Consider the following 24,761-nt stretch of genomic DNA (forward strand, 5'->3'; position numbering starts at 1 on the left):
TATCAGCTTTGGAGGAGATTATGTTGAGAAATAAAAAAAAAAATTCTTAAAAACGTTGTTTTTCTTGGTCAGGCCGGAAACTTATCAATCCACCCTCGTATGTAAGTTACTCCGATTTACCTTCATTGGGTGATATATACGAACTTAGAAGTGGATTACTCTGACTTCCTTTAATTACCCCAGATTACAAATAGATTGCTCGAATGATAATGAGAAAAAAAGAGAAAAATCAGTTTTTTCTTTGCACGGGAAATAAATAGAGGGAAAGTTAGGTGAAATAAGGAGAGTCGAAGTACAGTAAGGGAAGGAAGAGTAAGGGAAATGAGCTGAGGAGAAGTAGAGAAAGTTAGGGGAGAGAAAAATAGTGGAATTTTTGCTAGAAGTGGCTGAGAAATTAGTAAAAATAATGACAAAATAGGAAAGCGTGAGTGGGAGAAATAATGAAAATTGGAAAGGGAAAGTGGGGCAAGGTATGAAAGAGGAAGTGAGGGAAGTACGGGCAAAAATTAAAAGTAAGAGTGGGGACATGAGTAATGGTTAAGTGGAGAGAATCAGTACAGTAAGGCGAATGAGTAGGGGAAGGAAAGTGATTTCTGGGAAAGAAAAGTAGATAAAGTAGTGTGTCAGCTGGGGAAATAAGGAGAGGGAGAACACGTGAAGTGAGTAGTTCCTAAAGGAAGGGGAAGCAGCAGTAAAGTGAAGGAGCAGAAGGTGTGGAGAGAAAAAAAGAAGAGTGCTTGCCGTCATTTTCTCGCACTGATTTTTTAAAGTGACAACTTTTTAGGGCAACGCTTTCAGGATTACGCTTTCTCTTTCCTACCTCTCCTTCGCTTCTCCCTCTGACTGACGCTTTCAATCCCTATCGCTCCCTAGCTCTCCTTCAATTCTTCCACTTCTCTTCCCCTTGCCCATCACTTCCTCTCTCTATCGCTCTCATTCTATCCGTCCTTCGCTCTGACACTCAAATTAAGACTCCGACAGTAATTGCAGTGTATAGCGGCATGCGCTCATCTACATATCAGTGTATAGCGGCATGCGTTCTTCTTGAAGGTCGTGCTTCGCAGACGTGCGTAATTAATTTTTGATTATGTGTGTGATTATAGAAGTGTTATGTAATTATTAAATGTATTTCAACTATTTTTCATGTGGAAAGAGTTCACAGAAAAACAACTTTTATTTAATAATACCAAAATTAGTTACTTTCTAGGAAAGCAACGAATCATTGTGATGTATTGAAAAAGTGACAAAAACTATAATGGACTACTGCGAGATAACTAGTCACGCTGGTATAACGACAATGGAAAAAACCGATTACATGAAAACTCAGAGTAATAATAGAGCTAAAGTTTGAAGAACGGCGGGATCGAGCGAGGGTGGATGAGCTTTGTTATTGAGTGAAACTGGGTGGCGCCAGCGAAATCAAAAGTGACCAATGCTTTTTGATCATAGTCGAATTGAGTCAAAGGAAGTACAACTTAAAATTCTTTTAAACAATCGTATGGTTCGTTTGCTTTCAAGAATATCCGATTTAAAAGTAATAGTGAACGCAATGCTAACACAATTCAGTGTGAAATTAGTTTTCTCTTCAACGTTTTAAATAATAACTTTTAATCTGGGACGCTTTTTCTCGAAACATATAAGGGACATGTGAAAATTATTTCTTTTCCAAAAGGAAAAATTTTTTTTTAATTATGAGAAAGAGAAATGAATTCGGATAATTTTTAATAATAATACTATTAATAATAACATATTTAAATGTAATATAAATAGTGTGATGTGCTGACACCGATAAGGAAAAACCCCAATACATAATTTTTTCTCGAATTAGTTACATTTTAAACTAAAAAATTAATTTTTTTAACAAAAAAGTTAAATAAAAATAAATTTTTTTCACGAAATAAAATAGTTCAATTTTAAGCAGAAAAATAAATTTTTAACAACAACAAAATTAATTTTCAGGAAAATAGTTAAATTTTGAACAAAAGGGATAATCTTCAATGTCACTCAAATGAACCTTTACCTAAATGAACTAAATACTTTAAGAAAAATCTAATGGTTGATTTATTATTAAAAATAGATGTCAATTTAAAAAGAAAATGGTTGAACTCCATAAAAAATGTTGAATTTTGAAGAAAATAGTTGAATGCTCAAATAAAAGGGATGATTTTGAACAAATTTGTTTAATTTTCAACAAGGGGGACAATTTTTTTAACCAAATAGTTGAATTGTCATACTAAAAAATAAATTTTAAACAACAACATACTTTTCTACGAAAACATAAGAATTTTTTTCATATTTAACGAAGTAGTTAAATTTTTAACAAAAAAGCTAAGTTATAAACAAAATCGTTGAATTTCTTACTAAAAGAGATCAATTTTACACCCGAAAAGAAATAGTTAGTACAAATTTTTAAAAAATTATAAAAAAAGTTCAATTTTTAACTAAAAACATTCATTTTTTTGACGGTAAAGAAATTAAATTAATTTTTAACCAAATAGTTGAATTTTTAACCAAAGGCAGGAATTATTCACCAAGAAGAATAATTTTCTACCAAAAGGCCAATTTTTAACAAAACAGTTGAATTTTCAACCAAAGAAATTATTTTAACAAAATTGTGGAATTTCCGAAAAGTCGCGGATTTCTTAATGAAATAATTGAATTTTCAACCGAGAAGATTCATATTTAAACAAAAAATTTTTATTTTCAACTAAATAGTTTAAATTTTTTATCAAAAAAGATAAATGTGTTATAAAAAGTGCAGCAGTTAAATTTTGAGTTAAAAAATAAATTTTAACAAAGAATAGGGTTTTCTAAGCAAACAAATTACTTTCTTAAAAAGGAAAAAATAAACTAAATTTCAACAAAATACAATTATGAAATTTTTAACTAGGAAAGAAAATTTATTACAAAAAATAAAACAGTTACATTTTAAGTTGGAAAATTTAATTTTGAAACAAATGATTTTGAATTAAAATTAAAATTCTTCTAACAGAAAAATAATTCGTCACGATGCAGTTAAATTTTTAACCTAAAAATTCGAATTTTCAACATTAATTACTCTGAATTATGTAGCCTATTTTGGATTATTTCATATTAATAGCAGATAATTGGTTGCCCTTTACTCATTAATCCTACTTCTTCTGGTAGACTTTCCTTCATTCCTCCTAATTCTCTAACCCTCACATTTCACACCCACTCAACACAACATTTTTTAAATACTATGGATTAAAACTGGATTAATCTGAGTGATAAGTGGATTAAATCTGACTGCAAGTGGATTAATTTGGATTACTAGTAAATTATAACCGGACTCCGCTTTTGATTGCTTACGCCTGAGTACTCGCCTGAGTGACAACCGCAGACCTCCCGAACCCCAAACAGCTCCTGTTACACCAAACTGCTGCGCGGGGTCAATTCTTAAAAGGGCTATAGAAGGGAGGGCTATAAAAGGGTTCCACTGTAATTAATGAAAAAAGTTTTTTTTTTACCGGTGGGTGAACATGGAGATCTCGCTGCTTCCACCAAATCTTCGCGACTGCCGGGTGGTACTTCCAACATTGTTGCGGCGTTCCCGGAGCACAGCAGGCTAAACGCTGAAATGAAAAAAAAGTGTTTTTTTAATGAAAGCGTTTATAAAAAATTATTTAGAGTAGGGTATCGTAGTTTATAAATACGCTCATTGAGTGTTTCGAACCTCCCCTCTCTCATGTTGCTCCCCTAAACTTTAATGTTTGCTTCCCTCTCTCTTCTAGAACTTCATCATCTATCTCCTCTTTCCTCATTTCCCCAACCAACACTCTCCTTTATCACCGTTTTCATTCTACATTTACTTTCACTTTCCTCATTACTATTAACAACACTCACACACCTAACTGCCACTTCCCTCACTTTCCTTAATTCTCATAACCTCAATACCCCTACTTCTACTACCTCCTCTACCCGCATTTATCTTATTTTCCTGACCATCACTTCCGCTACCCTCATTTCCTCTACTTTTTCACCCTCTACTTTTCATACTTCCCAGCCAATATTTTCCCCTCACTTTTTATTCTTTCCCTCTCCTCTCCAACCTCTTAATCCTCTTAACCTTATTTTACCTCGCTTTCTCTACCATTCCTACCTTAATTTCTCCCCACTTTCTAACACTACCACTCACTTTCCCTCACCGCCACTCACTTCCCCTCACAACTCACGTTGGAAAATAAGTACTAAGGATTGACGGACAGCCGACAAAAACTACAAGAGTCTGTGCTCGAAATTACAAAACCCCTTAAAATTGATACAAATTTCTATTTATCATTAAAAATGCTTCTCATTGTGGAGTTGGTTATCCAAAGGTCACTTTAAATAATGAAACAAAGTTTAAAAATTCAATAGACATATTTTCCTGGGATTCTAAAAATAAGTCTTTTTCTGAAAATTTTTACGAAAAAAATCCAAATTTCATTATGGGGCCATTCACTGGACAATAAAAGAGTTGTCGAAAAACGTTTTTTTTCAATTTTAAATAATTTGGCATATCTTGCGAATTGCAATTAATGATAATTTAAAATAACTTATCAAAATACCAATTTTTATATTTTATGCGTATTATTTATTGTAATATTATTCTATTATTTGTATTTATTATTTATTATAATTTTTTATTTTCTAATATATCGAAAGAGTTGCATTGAATAATGAATAATATATATCATAATAAATAGATACACAAATTAATTCTTAGCTCTCATCAACAAAATTTATTTTCTATCTAACTAATTTGATAAAGAAACTTGAGAAAAGTAAATGGATAAAATAAAAAAATTTTAAAAATAAAAATAAAAAAAATCATTTAGTTTTCCAACTAAGTAGTTAAATTTTCAGCCAAAAATATAAATTTCAGAAAAGAAATTAATTTTACACCTGATAGTTTAAATTTTTACAAAACTGATGAATTTTCAAACCAAAGAAATACAACATTTCTAAAAAATATTTGAATTTTAAACTAAAAAATATGGATTTTTAATAAAAAGTTACTTTACGACCAAACGGTTAAATTTTCAACAAAAACTCTGAATTTTAAAACGAAAAAATGGATTTGTGAAAACATTCCTTAAATTTAAACCAAGCAGTTTATTTTTGAACTAAACAGAACGAATTATCAACGTAATATGTAATAGTTTGCATTTCAAAAATAAAAAAAAATTAATTTTCAGCTAAAATTATGAGTTCACAAAAAAATGAATATTCAACAAGAAATTCGAACACTAAATAAAAAATTAAAATTTTCAACCGAAAAATTTATTTTTTATTCAAGAAGATCAATTTTATAAGATTAATTTCATACACAAAAAATTTTCAACGAAATACACACATTTCAACTAGTACAGAAATAGTTATATTTTTAATGAGAAAATCAATTCTTAAAAATAAAACAAAGAATTTTTAGAATAATAGTTAAATTTTGAACCGAAAAGTTGATTCTTTATTTAATAGGAATAAGTTGATTCCCCAAAAAGATGAATCACCAACGAAATACATGAATTAGCATTTTCAACCAAGGAAAAAATGTATTTTCAACAAGAAAGATAAAAATGAAACCAAACATATGAATTTTAAAAATTTAAATTTTTAAGAAAAATTTATTGTTTATCCAACAAGATTAGTTTTATATTAGAAAAGATAAATATTTAACCAAAAGTTATTCAACCAGAAATAATTAATTTGAAACCAATAAATGAAATAGATACCTTCTGAGTGATAAAAGTTACTTTATAAGCAAAAAATTTTTTTAGCATAATATGTTCATTTTTAAGAAAAAATGAATTTTCAATAGAAACTATGAATCGTCAACAATCTAAATCTATCAAAAAAAGAGAGATCAATATTCAAACAGACATTTGAATTTTCAAGCCGAAAGTTGATCTTTTATCTAAAAAGATAGTTTATACGTTAAAAAGACGAATATTTAACCAGAAAAATTTTTTTTCAGTCAAAACTGTAATAGTTACCTTTTAAGTGAAAAAAGTTAATTCTGAGCAAAAAAAAAATTAATAAAATGGTTAAATTTTGAACCAAAAAATGAATTATCAACTGAAATGGTGATGTTGCCACAAAAAATTCCAAAATTGCAGAAAACTGTTAAATTTTCAACCAAAAAGATTATTTTTTATTAAAAAAGAATTATTTTTTACAAAAAGAAATGAACTATGAACAAAATACATGAATTTTCAACTTGAAATGAAATAGTTACGTTTTCAGTGAAGAAAATTAATTCTCTGCAAAAAAAAAAGAATTTTTAGTGAAATAGTTAAATTATTAACCGAAAACCCAATTATCAACTAAAAAAATGAAATTTTCACCAACAATCCAACATTACACCAAACATTTGCACTTTCAACCAAAAAAGTTGATTTTTTATTAAAAAAGATTTATTTTTCACAAAAAAACATGAATCATGAACGAAATACATGAATTTTCAATGAGAAATAAAATAGTTACGTCTTCAGTGAATAAAATTAATTCTCTATATAAAAAAGGAAAACAATTTTTAGCAAAATAGTTGAACTTTCACCAAATAAATGAATTTTTATTCGAAATTATGAATCTTTAACAAAGAAAATCAATTTAAAAAAAAGAGATAAATATTTAAGCGGAAATTAGAATTTACAACGAAAAAGTTTATTTTTTATTCAAGAAGATTAAGTTTAAACAAAATAAAGATAAAATTGAATCCAAGAGTTGAAATTTTAAACAGAAAAAATTAATTGTTTACCGTGACTAAAATAGTTACCTTTTGAGTGATAAATATTAATTTCTAACAAAAGAAAATTTAGCAAAATAGTTAAACTTGGAACCAAAAAGTATATTTTTAATTCAAGAAGATTAATTTAATTTTTAAAAATTAATAACAAAATGCATCATTTCTCGAGTGGAACGGAAATAGTTACATTTTTAGTAAAGACAATTAATTCTCTCTCCAAGAAGAACGAATGTTTAGTAAAATAGTTTTTCCAACCAAAGAAATATAATTTCAACTAAAATTATGACTCTTCAATAAAGAAAATATAAAAAAGAGATAAACATTCATTCAGATATTTGAATTTTCAACCAAAAAGTAAATTTTTCGTTTAAGAAAATTAGCTTCATGTGAAAAAATATACATTTTTTATCAAAAAGTTGAATATTTACCCAGAAAAAAATTAACTTTCAACCAAAACTGAAATATTTATCTTCTGAGTGATGAAAATAATTTCCTGACCGATATTTTTTTTGGCAAAACAGCTAACTCTTCAAAGAAAAAGATAAGTTTCAAACTAAAATTATGAATTTTCAACAACAAAAAAAATAGTTTGAAAATAAAAGTCCAACATTAAACAAAATATTTGTATTGTCAACCAAAAAGTTGATTTTTTATTAAGAAAGATTAATTTTTTACACACAAAAAATGACGGAATGTCAACAAAATACATAAATTCTCAACTAGAATAGAAATAATTATATTTTCAGGAAGAAAATTAATTCTCAATTCAAAAAAAAAATTTTTGGAAAATAGTTGAATTTTCAACCAACGAGATGAATTTTCAAATGAAATTATAAATCTTAAACAAAGCAAATGAACTGAAAAAAAGATCAACTTTCAGTTAGAAATTTGAATTTGTAACCAAGTCGTTTATTTATAATCTAAAAGGATTAGTGTCATACGAAAAAAAGATAAATATTTAGCCAAAAAGTTGAATATTGAACCACGAAAAATTAATTTTCAACCAAACTGAAATAGCTACCTATTTGATCATAAACGTTAGTTTCTAACAAGAAAAAAAAACATTTTAGCAAAATAAAAAGAATTGAGCCAAAATGCTGAATTTTCAGGAAAAAAGATTTTCTAATCAAAAATATCCATTATATAAAAAAAAGATACATTATTTTCAACTGAAATGATGAATCTTGAATAAGAAACATTAATTTTTAAGAAAATAGATTAACGAAATACAAGAATCTTCTGCTGAGTCATTGAATATTCAATTAAAAAAGATAAAGTTCCAACCAGAAAATATTAATTTTTAGAAAAAATTGAATTAATAACATTTTCAGTGAAGAAAATGAATAAACAAAGGCATTTTTGGCTGAATATCCAAATTTGTAACCAAAAAGATAAATTCACAATAAAAATGATAAATCTTCTACAAAATAATTTTTTTTTTAAGGAGTGTTGAATATTTAACCAAAAAGTTTGATTTTTAACTAAGATGCTTATTTTGCAACCAAGAAAATTAATTTCCTCCAAAAAAGGTGAATTATAATTAATCTTTTCATCCTAATGTGTGGGCGCTTCGAGTTTAGTGCTTGAGGTCCAATTCAGTAGTCTGAAATACACTTCTCACCCTACATAATAAAAAACAATAAGGAAATTCCTCGCAGAAAAAGGGCATATTTTTTTATTGACTTTCTCCTTCTACTTGTTGGCTTTTGTCAAGAAAAGAAGGAAGCGGATTTGCGGTTCGATATGAGCTCTGGAATAATTACTAGCGAAAAGCTTGTTTAGCATTTTCAGGTCTCGCAGTTCGCTTGGCTTTCGATGGCTCTTTCCCGAGAAACGGAAGCTGGAAGGCACCGACATACATATTTATAGGCTGTGGAAAAACCCTACGGGAATTTCAGGGAGCGATGGCGTATAATGTTGGGTGGCGCCTACAAAGCACCCATTACTTTAGACGAACAAACATGTGTCAAATAGGTGCTGGACAAAATCAATTTATAAAAAAATAAATAAATTTGGCCAAAAAAATTAATTTCAAGCAAAAAAATATATTTTAACAAAAAAGTTTAATTTTGAACCACAGAAATGTATTTTTATCGAAAAATTCTAATCTTCAACATTAAGGATTTATTTTATTTCTAAGTTATTCACAAATCAGAGTTTTTTAAGCAAAATAGTTAACAAACAAAACACATAAATTTTTAACCATTAATTTTTTAATATTTCGTACCAACAAAGATAGAATTTTGACCAGAAGAGATTTACACTACGAAGATCAATTTTCAATATAGTATTTCAATTTTCAATAATAAAATAACAATTTCTAACAAAACACATCAATTCTCATTTAAATAGTTGAATTTTTAATTGAAAAGGATACATTTTCAACATATTCCGATAAAAGACTAATTGAAAAAAAAATGGTTTAGTTTTTAGGAGGATAAATCAATTTATAAACCGAAATGACTGGATCCGAAAAAAATTTAATTGACAAAAGTCTACATCAAAACAGAATGCAGTCCATTTTTAATAATTGAAAAATCTTTACGCATGGTCTTTGGACTTCCCACACCTTTCTGCACAGACCTTTCAAAATGAAAGATCAAAGCATCGACAATTGGCATTTGGTAATTGTGAATTCTCTTTCGTTGAAGCTCCTTCGGCTTCAACTAACGCATTCTCATCACTTATCTCGTATTTCGCAGTCGATTTTCTCGAAATTTCCTCGGCTTGTATTTTCTTATTCAGATATTGCAGAACAGAGTACAAACTTAATTTATCATATTTACTTTAATATTTTTGTTTCTTATTTTGAATTTAATTTTATTTTCAGGTATCCTGTGAAATATATATCATTTCAATAAATGTATATTATCGCAATTTATAATATGCAATGCTATTGAAACATACGTATTTTTATTACCTTGATTTTACAATTTCAATAAAATGCGCATCCTATAAAAAAACAATTTTATTAATAAAAATTTTATGGCAACTTGTGTCATCTTTCCATTAATATAATTCTTTTATTTTTAAAATAATTTTTTAAGATTTTAATTAAAAATACGCATCCTAGTGTAAGCGGTTCGAAGAAAATTTGTAGATGCAATTTAGGAAAAAAGAGTTACTAAATAAATTTTCATCTTAGCTTATGTCGTTTTTACAAACAGAAGAATTCTTTTGAGTTTAACAGAATTTTCTAGAATTCTGTATCATTCTCTTTAATTCTACATCATTCTTTTTAATTCTACATCATTTTCACAAATTGAGTGCAATTTTCTTGAGTTTAAAAGAATTCCCTAGATTATTTGAAAATATCTTGTAAATTCAGTAGAATTCTTTTGAATTCTGTAGAGTATCTCGTTAATTCAGTAGAATTCTACAGAGTTCAGCAGAATTATCTGAAATAATCTAAAAATATCTTGTCAATTAAGTAGAATTCTTATGTATCATACTCTTGAATTTAGTAGAATTCTCTTGAATTCAGGAGAATTTTCTGCAACTCTGCAAAAATATCTCGTGTTTAAGTGGAATTCTCTGGATTTCTTTATGATTTTCTCAAATTCAGTATAATTCTCTGGAGCTTAGCAGAATTCCCTGAAATTTTGTAAAAATAACTTGCTAATTTCGCAGAATTCTTTGGAATTTTGTCAAATATCTCGTGAATTTAGTAGAATTCTCTTGAATTTATCAGAATTCTCCGAAATTCTGTAAAAACATCTCGTCATTTTAGTAGAATTCCCTTGAATTCTGTATCATTTTCTCAAATTCAGTTGAATTCTTTTGAGTAAAGCAGAATTTCCTGAAATTCTGCAAACATATCTCGAGAGAATTTCATTGGAGTTCTGTAAAATATCTCGTTAAATCAGGAGAATTTTCTTGAGCTCAGCAGAAGTCTCGGGAATTCTTGAAAAAAGTATTTATTGAAGTAAGCAGATTTCTCTGCAATTCTGTAAAATACCTCGTGTCTTAACTGGAATTCTCTTGAATTCTGTATCATTCTCTCAAATTCAGTAGAACTCTCTTAAGTTAAGCAGAAGTCCCTCAAATTCTGTAGAAATATCACGGAAATTCAGCAGAATTCTTTGAAATTCTGTAAAAATATCTTTGAAATTCAGTAGAATTCTCTCGAATTCTGTATCCTTTTCTTGATTTCAGCAGAATTCTCCTGAGCTTAGAAAATTATCTAAAATCCTGTAAAAATATCTCGTTAATTCGGTATAGTACTCTGAAATTATGTAACAATAAATTGTTAATTCATCAGAATTCATTCGAATTCTGTGTCATTTTCCTAATTTCAGTACAATTCTCTTGAGTTCAGCACAATTATCTAAAATTCTGTAAAAATATCTCGTCAATTCGATAGAATTCTCTGAAATTCTCAACGAATAAATCGTTCCTTCATCAGAATTCTTTCAAATTCTGAATTATACTCTTGAATTCAGTAGAATTCTCTTGAGTGCATCAGAATTCTGTGAAATTCTGTGAAAATATCTCGTTATTTCAGTGGAATTCTCTTGAATTCTGTATCATTCTTTCGAATTCAGTAGAATTCTCTTCAGTTTAGCAGAATTCCTAAAAATTCTGCAAAAAGATCTCGTGAAGAATTTATTTGGAGTTCTGTAAAATATCTCGCAAATTCAGGAAAAATTTCTTGAGCTTAGCAGAATTTTCTGGAATTCTGTAAAAATATATTTCGTGAATTCAGTGGAATTCTCTTGAGTCCATCAGAATTCTTTGCAATTCTGTAAAAATAACTCGTGATTTCAGTGGAATTCTCCTGAATTCTGTATCATTCTCATGAATTCAGTAAAATTCTCTTGAGTATAGCAGAATTCCCTGAAATTCTGCAAAAATATCTCTTGAAGAATTTCATTGGAGTTCTGTAAAATATATCGCAAATTCAGGAAAAATTTCTTGAGCTTATCAGAATTCTCTGGAATTCTTTTAAAAAATCTCTCTTTAATTCAGTGATGGATTCTGCTTTTTTAAACGTTTAAACTCGTCCGTCGGTAACCGGCTGTGCCGAGGATTTTTTCTGCAGTTTTTCACTGCTCTGACCAAATATTAAGCTTAAAAATTTATAGAGATACGATTGCAAATTCAAATAATTTCAAAATAATAAAAGTTCAGATTTTGATGTTTATGTTTCATTCCCAAAAACTCTATATTGACTATTTCATTAGGCAGCTTAAATAATGAGTCCAAAATTTTAATTTATTAGTTTATTTTTAAAGGTCTTTTTATGAATAAAACAAAAATTACGCGTCTTATCAAAAGTAATTAATGTGAAATTTGTACATCTTTTTTGGGTGAAAAATTCTGGTATTCTGTTTTTTTCTTATCTTGCATGGTTTGACAAAAAAAAAAGAAAATTTTAATTTCTCATCATTCATTGTGCAATCAAAATTTAAAGTTTCGATCTTTCAAGTATATTCAAAAAGTGGATATGATTTTTAAAAACCAACGTTTCCCTTTTTTCGACTTTTGTATAAAAATATCTTATTTAATTTACGAATGTCGAATAGCGCCTACGAATTTCTCTGTATTTTCCTGTATATAAATTTAATTTCAAAAAATGCCCCTTTATTTGAATTTCTTTTTTTATCAATCTGCTGGATTATATCTACCACATTACAAGATAGTGATGATAAATTATCTTCAGATACGACAAAATCACTTGGCCTTTAAAAATTAAAGGTCAAAGCATCAGACAGCTGTCATCTAGTGATTGTGAATTCTCTTTTGTTAAAGCTCCTTTGGCTTTAACGAACACATTCTCTCAGTTTGGGGCTCTTTATTCAGATATGGCAAAATGAAGTAAAAATCTCCTCTTCATTGATTACTTTAATATTCCTACTTCTTTTGCATTCAATTTTATTCTTAGACACACTGAAAAACTGTTGTTTAATAAGATGTTATTGTATCTTGTGTCCTTTTTCAAAAGAGTTTATTTTTTTACATTTGATGTATTTTTATAACATTTAACATTTTTTAACGATTGAAAGAAAATCTACTCGTCCTATCTAAAAATAATTAACAAGAAATTAGGTGCGTTGTAAAATGCTTTCCGTCTCAAAACTATATTTCAAAAACTATTTAGAGCACGCAATTCTAGTTAATTAATTTTTTCGTATCTTGCATAGTTTGACCGTAAAATGGAATTTTTCATTCTTTTTTGCATGATAAAAATTTAAATTTTCGACAAAATTAAAAAATTTTTCATTATAATCTTGTCGGGCCTTCAAAAATAAACGTTTTTTTTCTCCTGGCTTTTTTCCATTTCATGCGTTGTTTAGCTTAAAATATTCATTTTGTGTTATTTTTTTGAATTTTGCAAATGATATGACTCTGACAATTTTCTTTTTATAGAAAAAAGTCATAAAGATAAATTTTTTGAATATCCAAGTAATATAAATAGTTGCGCATAAAATTTTCAAATAAAAAATAAAAAAATAGTGTTAAATATTATGAAAATGCGCTGAATTTTTAAATTTTTGTCCCAAATAGATGGTTTACGAACTTGTTCTTTCTTTTTAGGCCCTAAAAACGTTTGCCAAAGCTGAATCCAATCTGATCAATCTTTCGAAAGTTATTGTGAATACAGACTACAGACTACAGACAGATAACTTCGTAAAAATAGTTTTTTTCTGACTCAGAAGGGTCTCAAAACGTGTAGATTTGATAAAAACCGACAAAGTGAAATTTTACATAAAACCAATACCTTCATATTAGGACGAGAGATTAAAAAAATACAATTTTTTGTATTATTTTTATCTTAAAAAAGCATCATTCGAAAAACTTGAGGTTAACAACAGGGATTATTTATTTTTATGAATAAATGTCGATAATAACAGTTATTATCCTAATCCTTTATTTTATATAGAAATAATCAACAGCCAAATATTTTACCCTAATGTTATTAAAGGTATCAATTAAAATTTTCATATTTTGTTTTCAGAATTTTTTTGTTTGGCATTTTTTGGAAAAATAATTTCGAACTCAGAATCTTATAGTTTTTAGAGAGATACTTTTTGGTAAAGAATTGAATTAAAAATTCGCAAAATTAAATATTAATTATCTCCCAACTGAATTTTGTTCAGATGAAAGGATGATTTATGACAAACACATTTTTTAATTTTATCAGTAAATAAAAAAATTTCTTGTTCTATAAAAAAAATGTTTTTTCTTTAAAACTAAAACTCCTAAATAATAAAATGTTGGAACAAATAAATTTCCGAAGAATAAAATATTATCATAATAAATAATGTGTTAACCAAATATTAATGTGTAACCAAATATTTTTATCTAGAAAAATTATTTTTATGTTTAAATTTTCAAAAATTATTTTTTTAAATTAAAATAACAAGAATTAAAAAATATATTTTGCTGGCTGCAAATTCTTGTCAATTATTGTTATTTTAAATTAAAACAATAACTTCAGAAACTTTGAACATAAAAATATTTTTTTATAACAATATCTGTTTATTGTATTTTTATTCACCTCATTGTATTTTTATTCTCTGTCATTCGCTCCTCTAGCATTCTCTAACTCCTTCATCCATTCTTCTCCTAATCCATCCTCCCCCAGAATCTTAACCACATTCTGTTGCCAGCTTCCTTTATCTTCCATTCCTCTCCTATATTCGTCTCATACGTGATACCATGTTTCCTCCTCCCATTCACATATTCTAAACTTCCTGTTCTCTTCTTTTTCCCAGTACGTCCCCTCCCTTACCTCGTTCCCCAACCTGAATCTTGCTTTTCTGGTCCACCTTCTCTCTCCCCATCCCTTTTCTAAATACTTTGGCACTCCTTTCTTTTTTATCATCTTATACCATTTATTGTATTTTGATTTCTCAGCCATCTCCCATCTTTCTATTAATCGTATTTCCCTCTCCCTTTTTTCAGTTGTTTATAGTTTACTCCAGTCCCGTCTTCTATTTCTCTATCATTAAAGAGCTTACTCCTTTCTCCTTCCCATCTCGTTAATTCGATCGCCCTATCTCTCCTCTCTTCTACTTCCCTCAAACACTTTCTCGTCAACTCCCCTCCCTTTCCATCCTTCAGCTTCGTCTCAAATTTCGATGCACTCTTTCTTGCTCTAATACTTAAATTATCCCTTTGCGCTTCTTCTCTCACCATATAACCTAGCCTCCTCTAGTCTGTTCCTAGTGCCCACCTTATATACCTTTCTTGTAAACTCTCAATATCTTTCCTTTATTTTCATCCCTATATCTTTGCTCTATAACCTACTACCGGCCATACCAGCGTATAAAATAACCACAGTCTCCTCCATTTTTTCAAACGTCATTATCTTTGTCTTTCCTACATTGATATTCAGTTTTTTCCCCTCTAATTATTTCTCTAATACTGTAATTAATCCAGCCATCCCTTCGTCATCCTCTGCCATGAACACTATATCATCTGCTTATGCCAGTGTATATATCTTTTCCTTTCCTATCCTAACTCTTCTCCAACCTCTTCTCCTCATTTCTTTTTCCAAGTTAGATATTAATAAATTAAATAAAAGTGGGCTCAGAGGATACCCTTGTCTCACACCTCTCTTAACCCTTTTTTACCATCACTTTTTCTATTTCGCCTCGGATTAATTAGTCAAATGCCGCCTTTAAGTCCGCGAACATTGCCATCATTGCACCTTTTTCCCTTTTAATTCTCTCATTTACTACATAGTTCAGAACATATATATTGTCCATTAACCCTATTCCACCTTATAATCTTTAATTTCCTCTCCTTTTTCTTTCAGTACTATTGGTATAACTACTCCTTCTTTCCATAACTCTGGCTATCCCTCTCCTCTCTATACTCTATTAAACATTATACATGCCCATTCCTCTAGTTCCTCCCCTCCATATTTCCATACTTCATTTGGAATCTCATCTACATCAGGCGCCTTTCCATCCTCCATTATTTCTAAAACCTTAACTATTTCTTGCCCTGATATGTCCTCTTTCTCATCTCTTTATCTACCATATTTTCCTCCCTTTATAACTTTTCCCTCTAATCCTCCTAGCAAATCCAAAAAATATTTCTTCCATTCTAACATTTTAATAGCTTGGTTTACTCTTCTTCTTCTTTCTCTTTCTCTATTACCTTATAAACTGCCAAGCATTTTAAGATACGGGAAGTTCCCGAATTGGTAATATCATGAACTTTATGTAATATAAACTATTTGGGAATTTTTAAATTCGGAAATTTTATTATTCGGAATTTATATTAGTCGGAAATTTTCTAATACGGGAGTTTCAGATTGTTTTTTTTTCTTCAAAATATGCTCATTGTGTTTAAGACAACAGATACAGAGTAGAAACCTTATAGATTCTTCCCAGTGTACTTTTTTTCAAAAAGGGAAAATAAGGGGAAATTAGGGAAGGGAGAGTAGAGAGAGAGAGATAATGAGAAATTGAAGGGATTTAGGGGAGGAAAGTTTGAGCAAGTACCTAGACGAGATAAAGGTAAATAAGAGGAGATAAGGGGAGAAGAGGGGAAATTTAGGGGAAATGAAGTAAGAGGAGGTAGGGAGGGGAAAAATCGAGGGACTGGTAGTAGGGGAAGTGTGGGAGCGAAAATACGAGAAGTAAGAGATGATAAGGTCATAGAGGAAAGGGGGAAGTAGAACACAAAAAAGTCGGAAAAGGGAAGAAAAACGGGTGGATGTAGGAGGGAGAGGGGGATCAAATTTTGTGAAATTATGTATCGCAAGAAAAATATGAAAAAGGGTTTATAATTTTAAAAAAGGTGAAATTTTTAACAAGTTTGACCCGTTTTATTTCACAATTGAAAAGTTGAATAACAAGCTATAATTGGTTTAGAGCACAATCAGAATCGTTATGAACTGAATCCATATCAAAGTCATTATTTTTCACAAAATCTATGTCCCTCAGGGGGAAAAGTGAACTTTGCAACAGATACTGGCAGGCAGTGAGTGGCATTTTATAAATTGAGAGGTAATTAAGCTCGGTCTGTTTGTACGCTAAATTGAATTGACAGGAGTCAGAAAGCTCACTATTTTACTTGCCGGAGCAAAAATATATTTCTGCTTTTATTTAGAAAAAAACAGAGAAAATTAAACACAAATATTAATAAAGTTTTTCATTAGGTTTAAAATAAATATTCTAGAAATTTAGATGGTAGATTTTTACTTTAAAAGCGATCGATCTTTTTCGTTTACACGTTATATTAAATGTGCTATCCAGATAAACTTGAGAAGGAGGAAAGAAAACTTAACTTAAACTGAATATTCCATAAAGACTCAGAGTGCTTATTAAATCAGGAGCTTCTTATCATATAGCGATCAAGCTTACCGTGGAAAGGAAATCTTTTTCAAATACTTGTCAGCATCAAATTACAAACAATACAGAAAAAGTTTGAAACAAATTTACATTTTCACTTTTCTCTTTGTCTTCTGCTAAAAGGAAAACATAAGAACTACATGATTAATAAAATGGGAATTTTGAGAAAAAGCGAAAAAAATTAGGTTGAATCTAAATCATATTTCAAATTTCCACTCCAGAGCTTCAATCTTTTTTACTTGGGACTAAAAAAGTTTGATTGAAGAACGGTTTAAAAGTTCGAGGAGGTTACGGAAATGACAATCTCAAAGTGCCACTAACCTAATATCAGATCAAACTTAATAAGTTTTCAAAATTCAGTTTGGTAAGCGATTTAAAATTCAATTTTTTTTCTATTACATAATACTGACTCCTGAGATATGAGGATTCTCCATAACATTAAATAATGATGAAATAATTTTTTTTATTGCATAATAAAATTTTAATTTGAAGCAATCGTTTTACTACAATGTGTAATTTATTTTATCTGAATTTTGTATGCAATAAACACATTTGTGATTCAAATTTTAGTTATCTATTTCTGTACTATCACCCTTTTTATAATTAGATTATACAAATGATAATTGAAGGAGTCTGACTACAGGTGGATTTTCCTACTTGGTACTTTTTTGTCTTTTGGTAGACTTAAACTTTTCTTTAGTGATTGCAAAATAAATTGCAAAATTAGAGCAAAATTAGCAATATCTTCAGTACACTCCTTGGACTAGAAGTTGACGCGGCGGACTATAGGTTGTCTTTTCTACTTGATTCTTATGTGACGTTCTTTCACCTAATTTTTCCTCTAATTGCTACAAATCGTTATATTTGGTAAGTGGGGTTCTTTTAGCATTAGAATTTTCTTAAAGTAGTAAAAATTAATAAAATTTCTAAAATCAACAAAATTGCAAGATTTTTTCATAAAACCAAAAATTTTTCATTTTCCAAACAAAAATAGAAAATAAAATAAAAAGCTCATTTATATTATATTTTTTTCGAAACTAAATCAAAGAGAAAATCTGCTAGTATTTAAGATACAATTTTATGAATGGATAGACACTTAAATCTTCTGTCACTTTATTTTTGCAAAATTTCAGAAATTTGCGTTTGTTTGTGAACGACGAACCAAAATTTTTTTCCAAAAGATCCGAAAGTGGCACAAAAACGCTTTATATATATTTTTAAGAGGAATCACTTTACTGTATTGACTTTTTTTGTATCTTTCGTATATTTCAAAGAAAATGAAAATTTTAGGTTCTTTGAAAATATTTGAAAAAATTCTTTGAACTATTCTACAAACTTCTCTATTTCTAAAAGGAGCTTTTGCGCTAAATTTAATGAATTGCAACAATTAGAGCAAAATTTGAAATATTTTCAGTGTACCGCTTGGGCTATAACTGGACGCGGCAGACTATAGGTTGATGTTTCTACTTGATACTTTTCTCACCTATTTCACAATAATTTTGCTCTAATAGTTATAAAAGTATAAATCTTGTTATTTGAGGTCCTTTTTGGATTAAAATAGTCTCCACACCGAATTTAAACGATTCAAAATTTCTTTTTTGAATTGTTGCAATGTTTTTTGAAATGCTGCCTAATTTTAAATAAGATATTCAAATTTTATTTGTTATTTTAGTATACCAATTTAAATTATTTAGAAATCTGCACGATAATTGGAAATTTTTTTAAAAGTAAATTTTGAAATTTGAGTTTTTCTGAAATTTTTCAAAAAATTACTGTTTTTGCTTTTCGTATCTTTAAATACTAGCCAAACACTTTAATATTTTGAAATACAGAATTTAGAATAAGAACTTTCAAAAAATATTTGATAATTGGTGTAAAAATTGTATTATTGCCAAAAGGAGACTTCACGCCAAATTTATTGCTTTTGTTACAATTAAAGCAAAATTTCCATTATATTCAGTGTACCGCTTAAACTGTAATTGAATGCGGCTCAATAAACATGAATTTTTCTACCTTATTTTTTTTATGTTTTTCATCTCAATTTTGTTTTCTCTAATTGTTACAAACGCTCGAAATTTGACCGAATGCAAACAATGAAAATTTTTTCTTTTATTTTGAATTTCGGCAATCTTTTTCAAATGCTCCACATTTTTAATTGACTGAAATATTCCTTTTCTGTTTGTTGACTCTAGTGAGGGATTTTGCATTATTTCAAAGCTGCAGAATATTATAAAAATTGCTGAAAAATGATTTGGAATTTCAGAAAAATCAGAGCCATTTTGTTAATTTTTAAACATTTTCTTGCACATTCTTTCTAATTCCAAACGGAACATTTGAATGAAATTGTGTACCAATTGAGTAAAACTAAAATTTAAGTTACAAAATAAAAACACAACCAAATGTTCATATTCATATCAATATATGAAGACTCACTGGACCAGGCTGATTAAAGGAGATTATTTTTGTACTGACTAGGATTTTTAGGATTCTTTTCTCTATTTTAATTTAGTGAAATATTTCAAACGGTCTTGAAACTTTTAGAAAAAATATAAAAGCTGGTAAATTAAGAAAATGGCGGTCTATTATTTTTAGAGAAACGAGAAAACAATCTACCTTAGGCCGAATTTGAGAAAATTTCAAATTTAACACAAAAGAATTAATGAATTATATATTAAATAAAACCGAAAGTTATTCTCCGAAAAAAAACAACAGAAGAGATATTTATAATCAGATTAATTTGAGAAGAATAACTTAGCGCGGCTCACTAAACTTGGACTTTTTTACTTTATATTTTTTTCGCCTTGTTTACGACAGTACTCTTTTATCTTTTTAACTCGGAAATCACAATAGAAGAACTGGAAGAGTTTCGCTGGATGGGTGACTTTGCCATGTAAGCGAAGTCGCAGACTAAAGTAATCAAAGTTTGGAGTATTAGCGAAGAAGAAAGAAAAATAATAAGAAAAGTCATCAAGACACTGAGAATTCAAACATATATGGGTGAAAATGAAAAAGTTAGTTTTCTTCGACTTTTACGTAAATAGAAAAACAGTATTTCAAATAACCAGCAAACATTTTCTCAATATTCATGTTAACAGCAAAAAGCATAACAATAATTATTTGTCTGGTGGCTAAAAATATGTTACTTAGAATTTTATTATGATAATTTTTATACTACAATGAATTAAAGAAATAATTACAAGAAAAAATATTAGTATTTAAAATCAGATTTAAATTCAAATATGAGGGGAAGATCTATACTTTAGTTTAAAAAATTAAATTCTTTCTTCTAGTAGATTTATTTTATAATCCAATTCTAAAAGATTTACAACTTCCTAGCAACAACATAAAATGTTTTATAATTCTCAGTTGAAAAAATTAATTTAAAAATAAAAGAAAAGAATTTTCAAGAAAATAGTTAAATTCTTAACCAAAATGATGAATGTACAATGAATATAATTAATTTTTGAGTAAAATGATGAATCTTTTACAAGAAAAGTTAATTTTTTAATGGCAGTATTAATTTATAACCAAAAAAAAAACAATTTTGAAGCGGAAAGAATTAACTTTTAATGAAAATGAAGTTCCATTTTAAACAATGAATCACTACTAAAACTGAAAACTGGTTGAAAAAAATTTTTTAATACTTTTTAAAAGCTATAACTACTCCTTCAATTGAAAAAATTTATTTTCAATTGAAAAAAAATCCTAGAAAAAAGTTAAATTTTCAAACAAAAATCGAATGATTACATTTTCAGTTAAAAATCATAATTTTTCAACCTAGAACTTTATGTTTTAACCAAAATAATAAAATTTTTAAACGAGGAGTAGAATTTTGAAGAAGAGATGAAATTTCAACTGAAAAAGATGTATTTTCAATTAAAATGATGAATCTTAAACTAGAATAGTAAATATTTTAGATAACTTCTAACCAAATAGTTAAATTTTTATAAATAAAGAAGAATTCTTAATGAATAATGTAATTTTTTATATATTTCTTCAATAGTTGAATTAGAAAAAATACTTTATGACAAAGAAGTTCGTTTTCAACCAAGTGTTGAAATTTTTTAACAAAGAGGTAAAATATTATATTTTTTTGATCTGAAATTATTTTGTTGCTGTTAAGCATTCAGCTGTTATTATTTTTAGCTATTTGAAAAAAATATTTTAAAATTATTTTTATTTTTATTTTTTGATGTTAAGGTTTTTGAACTCACTAAGCTACAATTTGAATTCCAATGCCATTCCTTATATTTGTAAGATTTTAATTGTCTAAACATGAAAGTTTAGATTTTATTTTCTAATGTTAAGGTTTCTGACCAGGTATTAATAATTAATTATTTACTAATAATTATTTAATTAATTATTAATGATAAATTATTTAATTATTATTTATTTCGATAAAAATGTAGCTAATCAAAAACCTTAGAATAAAAAAATATATAAACGTCATACTATTATTGTTATATCTCGATAATTGATCGTTTTTTATTAAAACTTCAAACATTTGCTTGAAAATTAAAAATCTTTCTTGGATTAAATATTAACTATATTATTTTTCATTGTGAATTAATCTATACTATTTGTTTAAAAGTACATTCTTGTAGTAATTTATAGTGACTGACCATAATTTACCCCAAGTTCAATTTTAAACATTTATATGAATTTCCGAGAATTTAGATTTTTTTGTAATTCATGATAATATTATAGGTCGTTTATGGTAACTTATCACAAATTGCCCAAAATTCAATTTAAAAATGTTTATAAATTTCCGGAAGTAATATTACAGTTAATTTATGAAAACTTAAGATTCCTATTGAAATTTGAAAAAAAGATTATAAGTTTGTTTCTAAAGAAGGGAAGAGAAAATATTTTATTTTTGGGGCAAATTTATAAAAGCGGAAAGAAAAATGAGAAGAAACCCAACCAAATCCCTCACCTTCTCTTTTTTATTTTACTATCATTTAATCATAAATAAAAAAACTTTTATGAAAAATAATCAACAGAATTTCTCTTTTCCTTTTTTTTTAGGACAATTTTGACCTTTTTTGAAATTAAAATAGAAACATTTTGTCGTGGTTTTCCAAATTTAGTACTTGGATTTTTTGTTTTATTCTCTGGAATTCTGCACAATTATTTGATTATAATTTGATTTCCATGTTTACAAAAAAAATTAACTGTTTGTTTTATGTTCTAAGGTAAACTGACCATTACTGGAACAATTACGAAAAACTAACCCACATAAACACATTTTCAAAATGGGGAATTGGAATTTTCAGTACAAAAATCATTATAATAAGTGGTCGGAATGGTCGCAAATTAAACGGTTCGATAGTAAATTTTTAATTAGAATTTATCTTAATTCAAGTTAGTACATAAATTGAAAAAAGTATTGAAACAATTTAAATTACTTTTTTGTTACAACTTTTATTATTTGGTTCGAAACTTTATCATTTTATTATAAATTATTCTTTTCTAAAAATGCAACTGTTTTGTGGAGGATATTATTAGGGCTAAAAATTGAACAATTTGGTTGAAATATTTTTCTTTTTTTAATAAGAAATCTTATACCGTCAAAAATCATATTATGTTTAATTCATAATTAAAACATTTTTTTGTTCGAAATATCAAGTATTATATTTTTTTATAAGAATTTATCTTTTTTGGTAGAAAATTAATTTTTTTTATTTTAAAATTCAAAAATTTGTCAGAAAATTGAAGTATTAGGTTAACCCAAAAAGTTAAATTCTGATGAAAAAATATAATAGTTGATATTTCAATCAAGACAGATTTTAATAACATATTGAAAGCAGTCGAAATAATTAAAAAGAAAAAGAATAATTTCTAATGTAACTTCTGCAATGTCAACCTAAATAGGTTAATTTTCAACCACAGTTATATTTTTGTCTGAGAAAGATGAAATTTATAATTAAGAAGATACATTCTCGAACCAAAAAGATGAACTTTGCAGAAAATAGTTCAAATGTTATTTAAAAACCATTTTTCAGTCACTGAATAAAAAAAATTCAAACAAGCTGTTGAATCATTAAGTCAAAAAGATGAGTTTTCTTCAAAAAAGTTATATTAAAATATTGATAAGTTATCGAATGAACTCACTAATAAAGTTATGAATTTAATTCTTAAACGTTTAAAAAATGTGCCAAAACATTAATTTTTCTTTTAGTGTATACACCCAGAAAAAAGTTTTGTTGAATCAAAGAAAATTTCTTTAAATCAAAGAAATTCTAGTATTGATATACGGTCAAAGAAACATTTGTTTGATTTAAAGAAATTTTTTTGTTGATTTTTTTTATTAGATTGAAAGAAATATTTCTTTAATTAAAATGAAAAATTTTTTTAAATTAAAGAAATATTTCGTTGCTTCAAACTGAATATTTCTTTGCATCTGAGAAATATGTGATTGCTTGAAATGAAAAATTTATTTAACTCAAAGAAAGATAATTTTTTATTTGATTTTTACATTTTTGGTTGATAAAATAAAACACGCTAGTTTAAAATGAATGTAGATGTTCTTTGAATAAACGCAAACAAATTTTCGATTTTCTTCGCATGAGGATATTTTTTCAATAATCGGATTCGACAACTCGAGTTTCAAGAAAGTTGCATGGTCTATTTGTTTACCCGAGGAAAAAGTTTATTTTAATATTGTTTGTGTGTGAGTGAGTTTGATTCTTTTCCAATTTACAACTACTCACGAAAATTGAAGGTAAAAAGATAAATTGTGACGAAATGAAGCACAGAAGTAACAAAAATTTACATAAAAGCGAGGTTAGGTCAAACTGTATAAAAGTATATATTTACACGGTAGAAAGCTGCTATGTTTTCTGCAAATCCCTACCATGCAAGGATGTTGCGCACTTCCTTACCACAAATTTGAGCGATTTAAACTATTACCAAGAGCCGTCCATTTCCGCGTCTTCGCAAAATTTAACAACACGTGCTCCGAAAGTGATTTGTTCTGCGCAATCTCTTGGCGCATTGGAATTATTTTGCTTATTTCAAATTTTCTGACTGTAAAGAAATTATTTCTTTCATTGTTCCTAGTAACTTTTTTGAATCAAAAGAATTTTGTTTTAAATCAAACAAATAATTTCTTTAAATTTAAGACATTAAGTGACGTCATTTATTGAAATCTAATAAAATTTCCTTCAATATAAAAACGTTTGTATGTTGAATTAAAAGAACCAAGTCCAAGAAATGTGTGTTTTTTTTTTTAATTTAATCAGAACTTTTTTCTGATAGGAAATTTCAATAGTACAATGCTGTAAAGATTATGCAAAAAGTTTTGAAATACAAAAAAAATGGCGAATTTTGTAGCAGTTCATTCACACATTTTGAGGAATATATTTTTTTTAGTTTTTACTTAACGTATAACTTGTCAGGACAAAAATAGTTACAATCGTTTTTAAATAACTTCATAAATATTAGAACATTTATACTTTTATAATTTATGTTGGAATATAAAAAATACTTAACGATATTTATTATTATCCCAGTATTGGACATACTTTTTAAGATGTCCCAGTAGTGGTCGGTTTACCTTATTTGATTCGTCTACCAAATGAAATCGAAAAAAATGTAGTTTTTGAACGATCCATAATATTGAATCTAAAACAGCTTCTCGTTATTTTTAACGCCATTAAAATAATTTCGTTTGTAATATGATTTTTTAAAGAAAAGGGGACTTT

General features: G+C 27.6%; 1 protein-coding gene across 1 annotated transcript in view; it reads right to left on the reverse strand.

Annotated features, from left to right (window-relative positions):
* Positions 1–24,761, reverse strand: part of LOC117167489 — a 240,501-nt gene that overhangs the window by 114,969 nt on the left and 100,771 nt on the right. The window contains exon 2 of the mRNA XM_033352471.1: positions 3,489–3,593. Within this exon, the coding sequence (XP_033208362.1) occupies positions 3,489–3,558 (70 nt within the window). The 5' untranslated portion in view covers positions 3,559–3,593. The remainder of the gene's footprint in view (positions 1–3,488; positions 3,594–24,761) is intronic.

This window comes from Belonocnema kinseyi, chromosome 2 (genome assembly GCF_010883055.1).
Source record: "Belonocnema kinseyi isolate 2016_QV_RU_SX_M_011 chromosome 2, B_treatae_v1, whole genome shotgun sequence".
In the NCBI taxonomy this organism is placed as follows: domain Eukaryota; kingdom Metazoa; phylum Arthropoda; class Insecta; order Hymenoptera; family Cynipidae; genus Belonocnema; species Belonocnema kinseyi.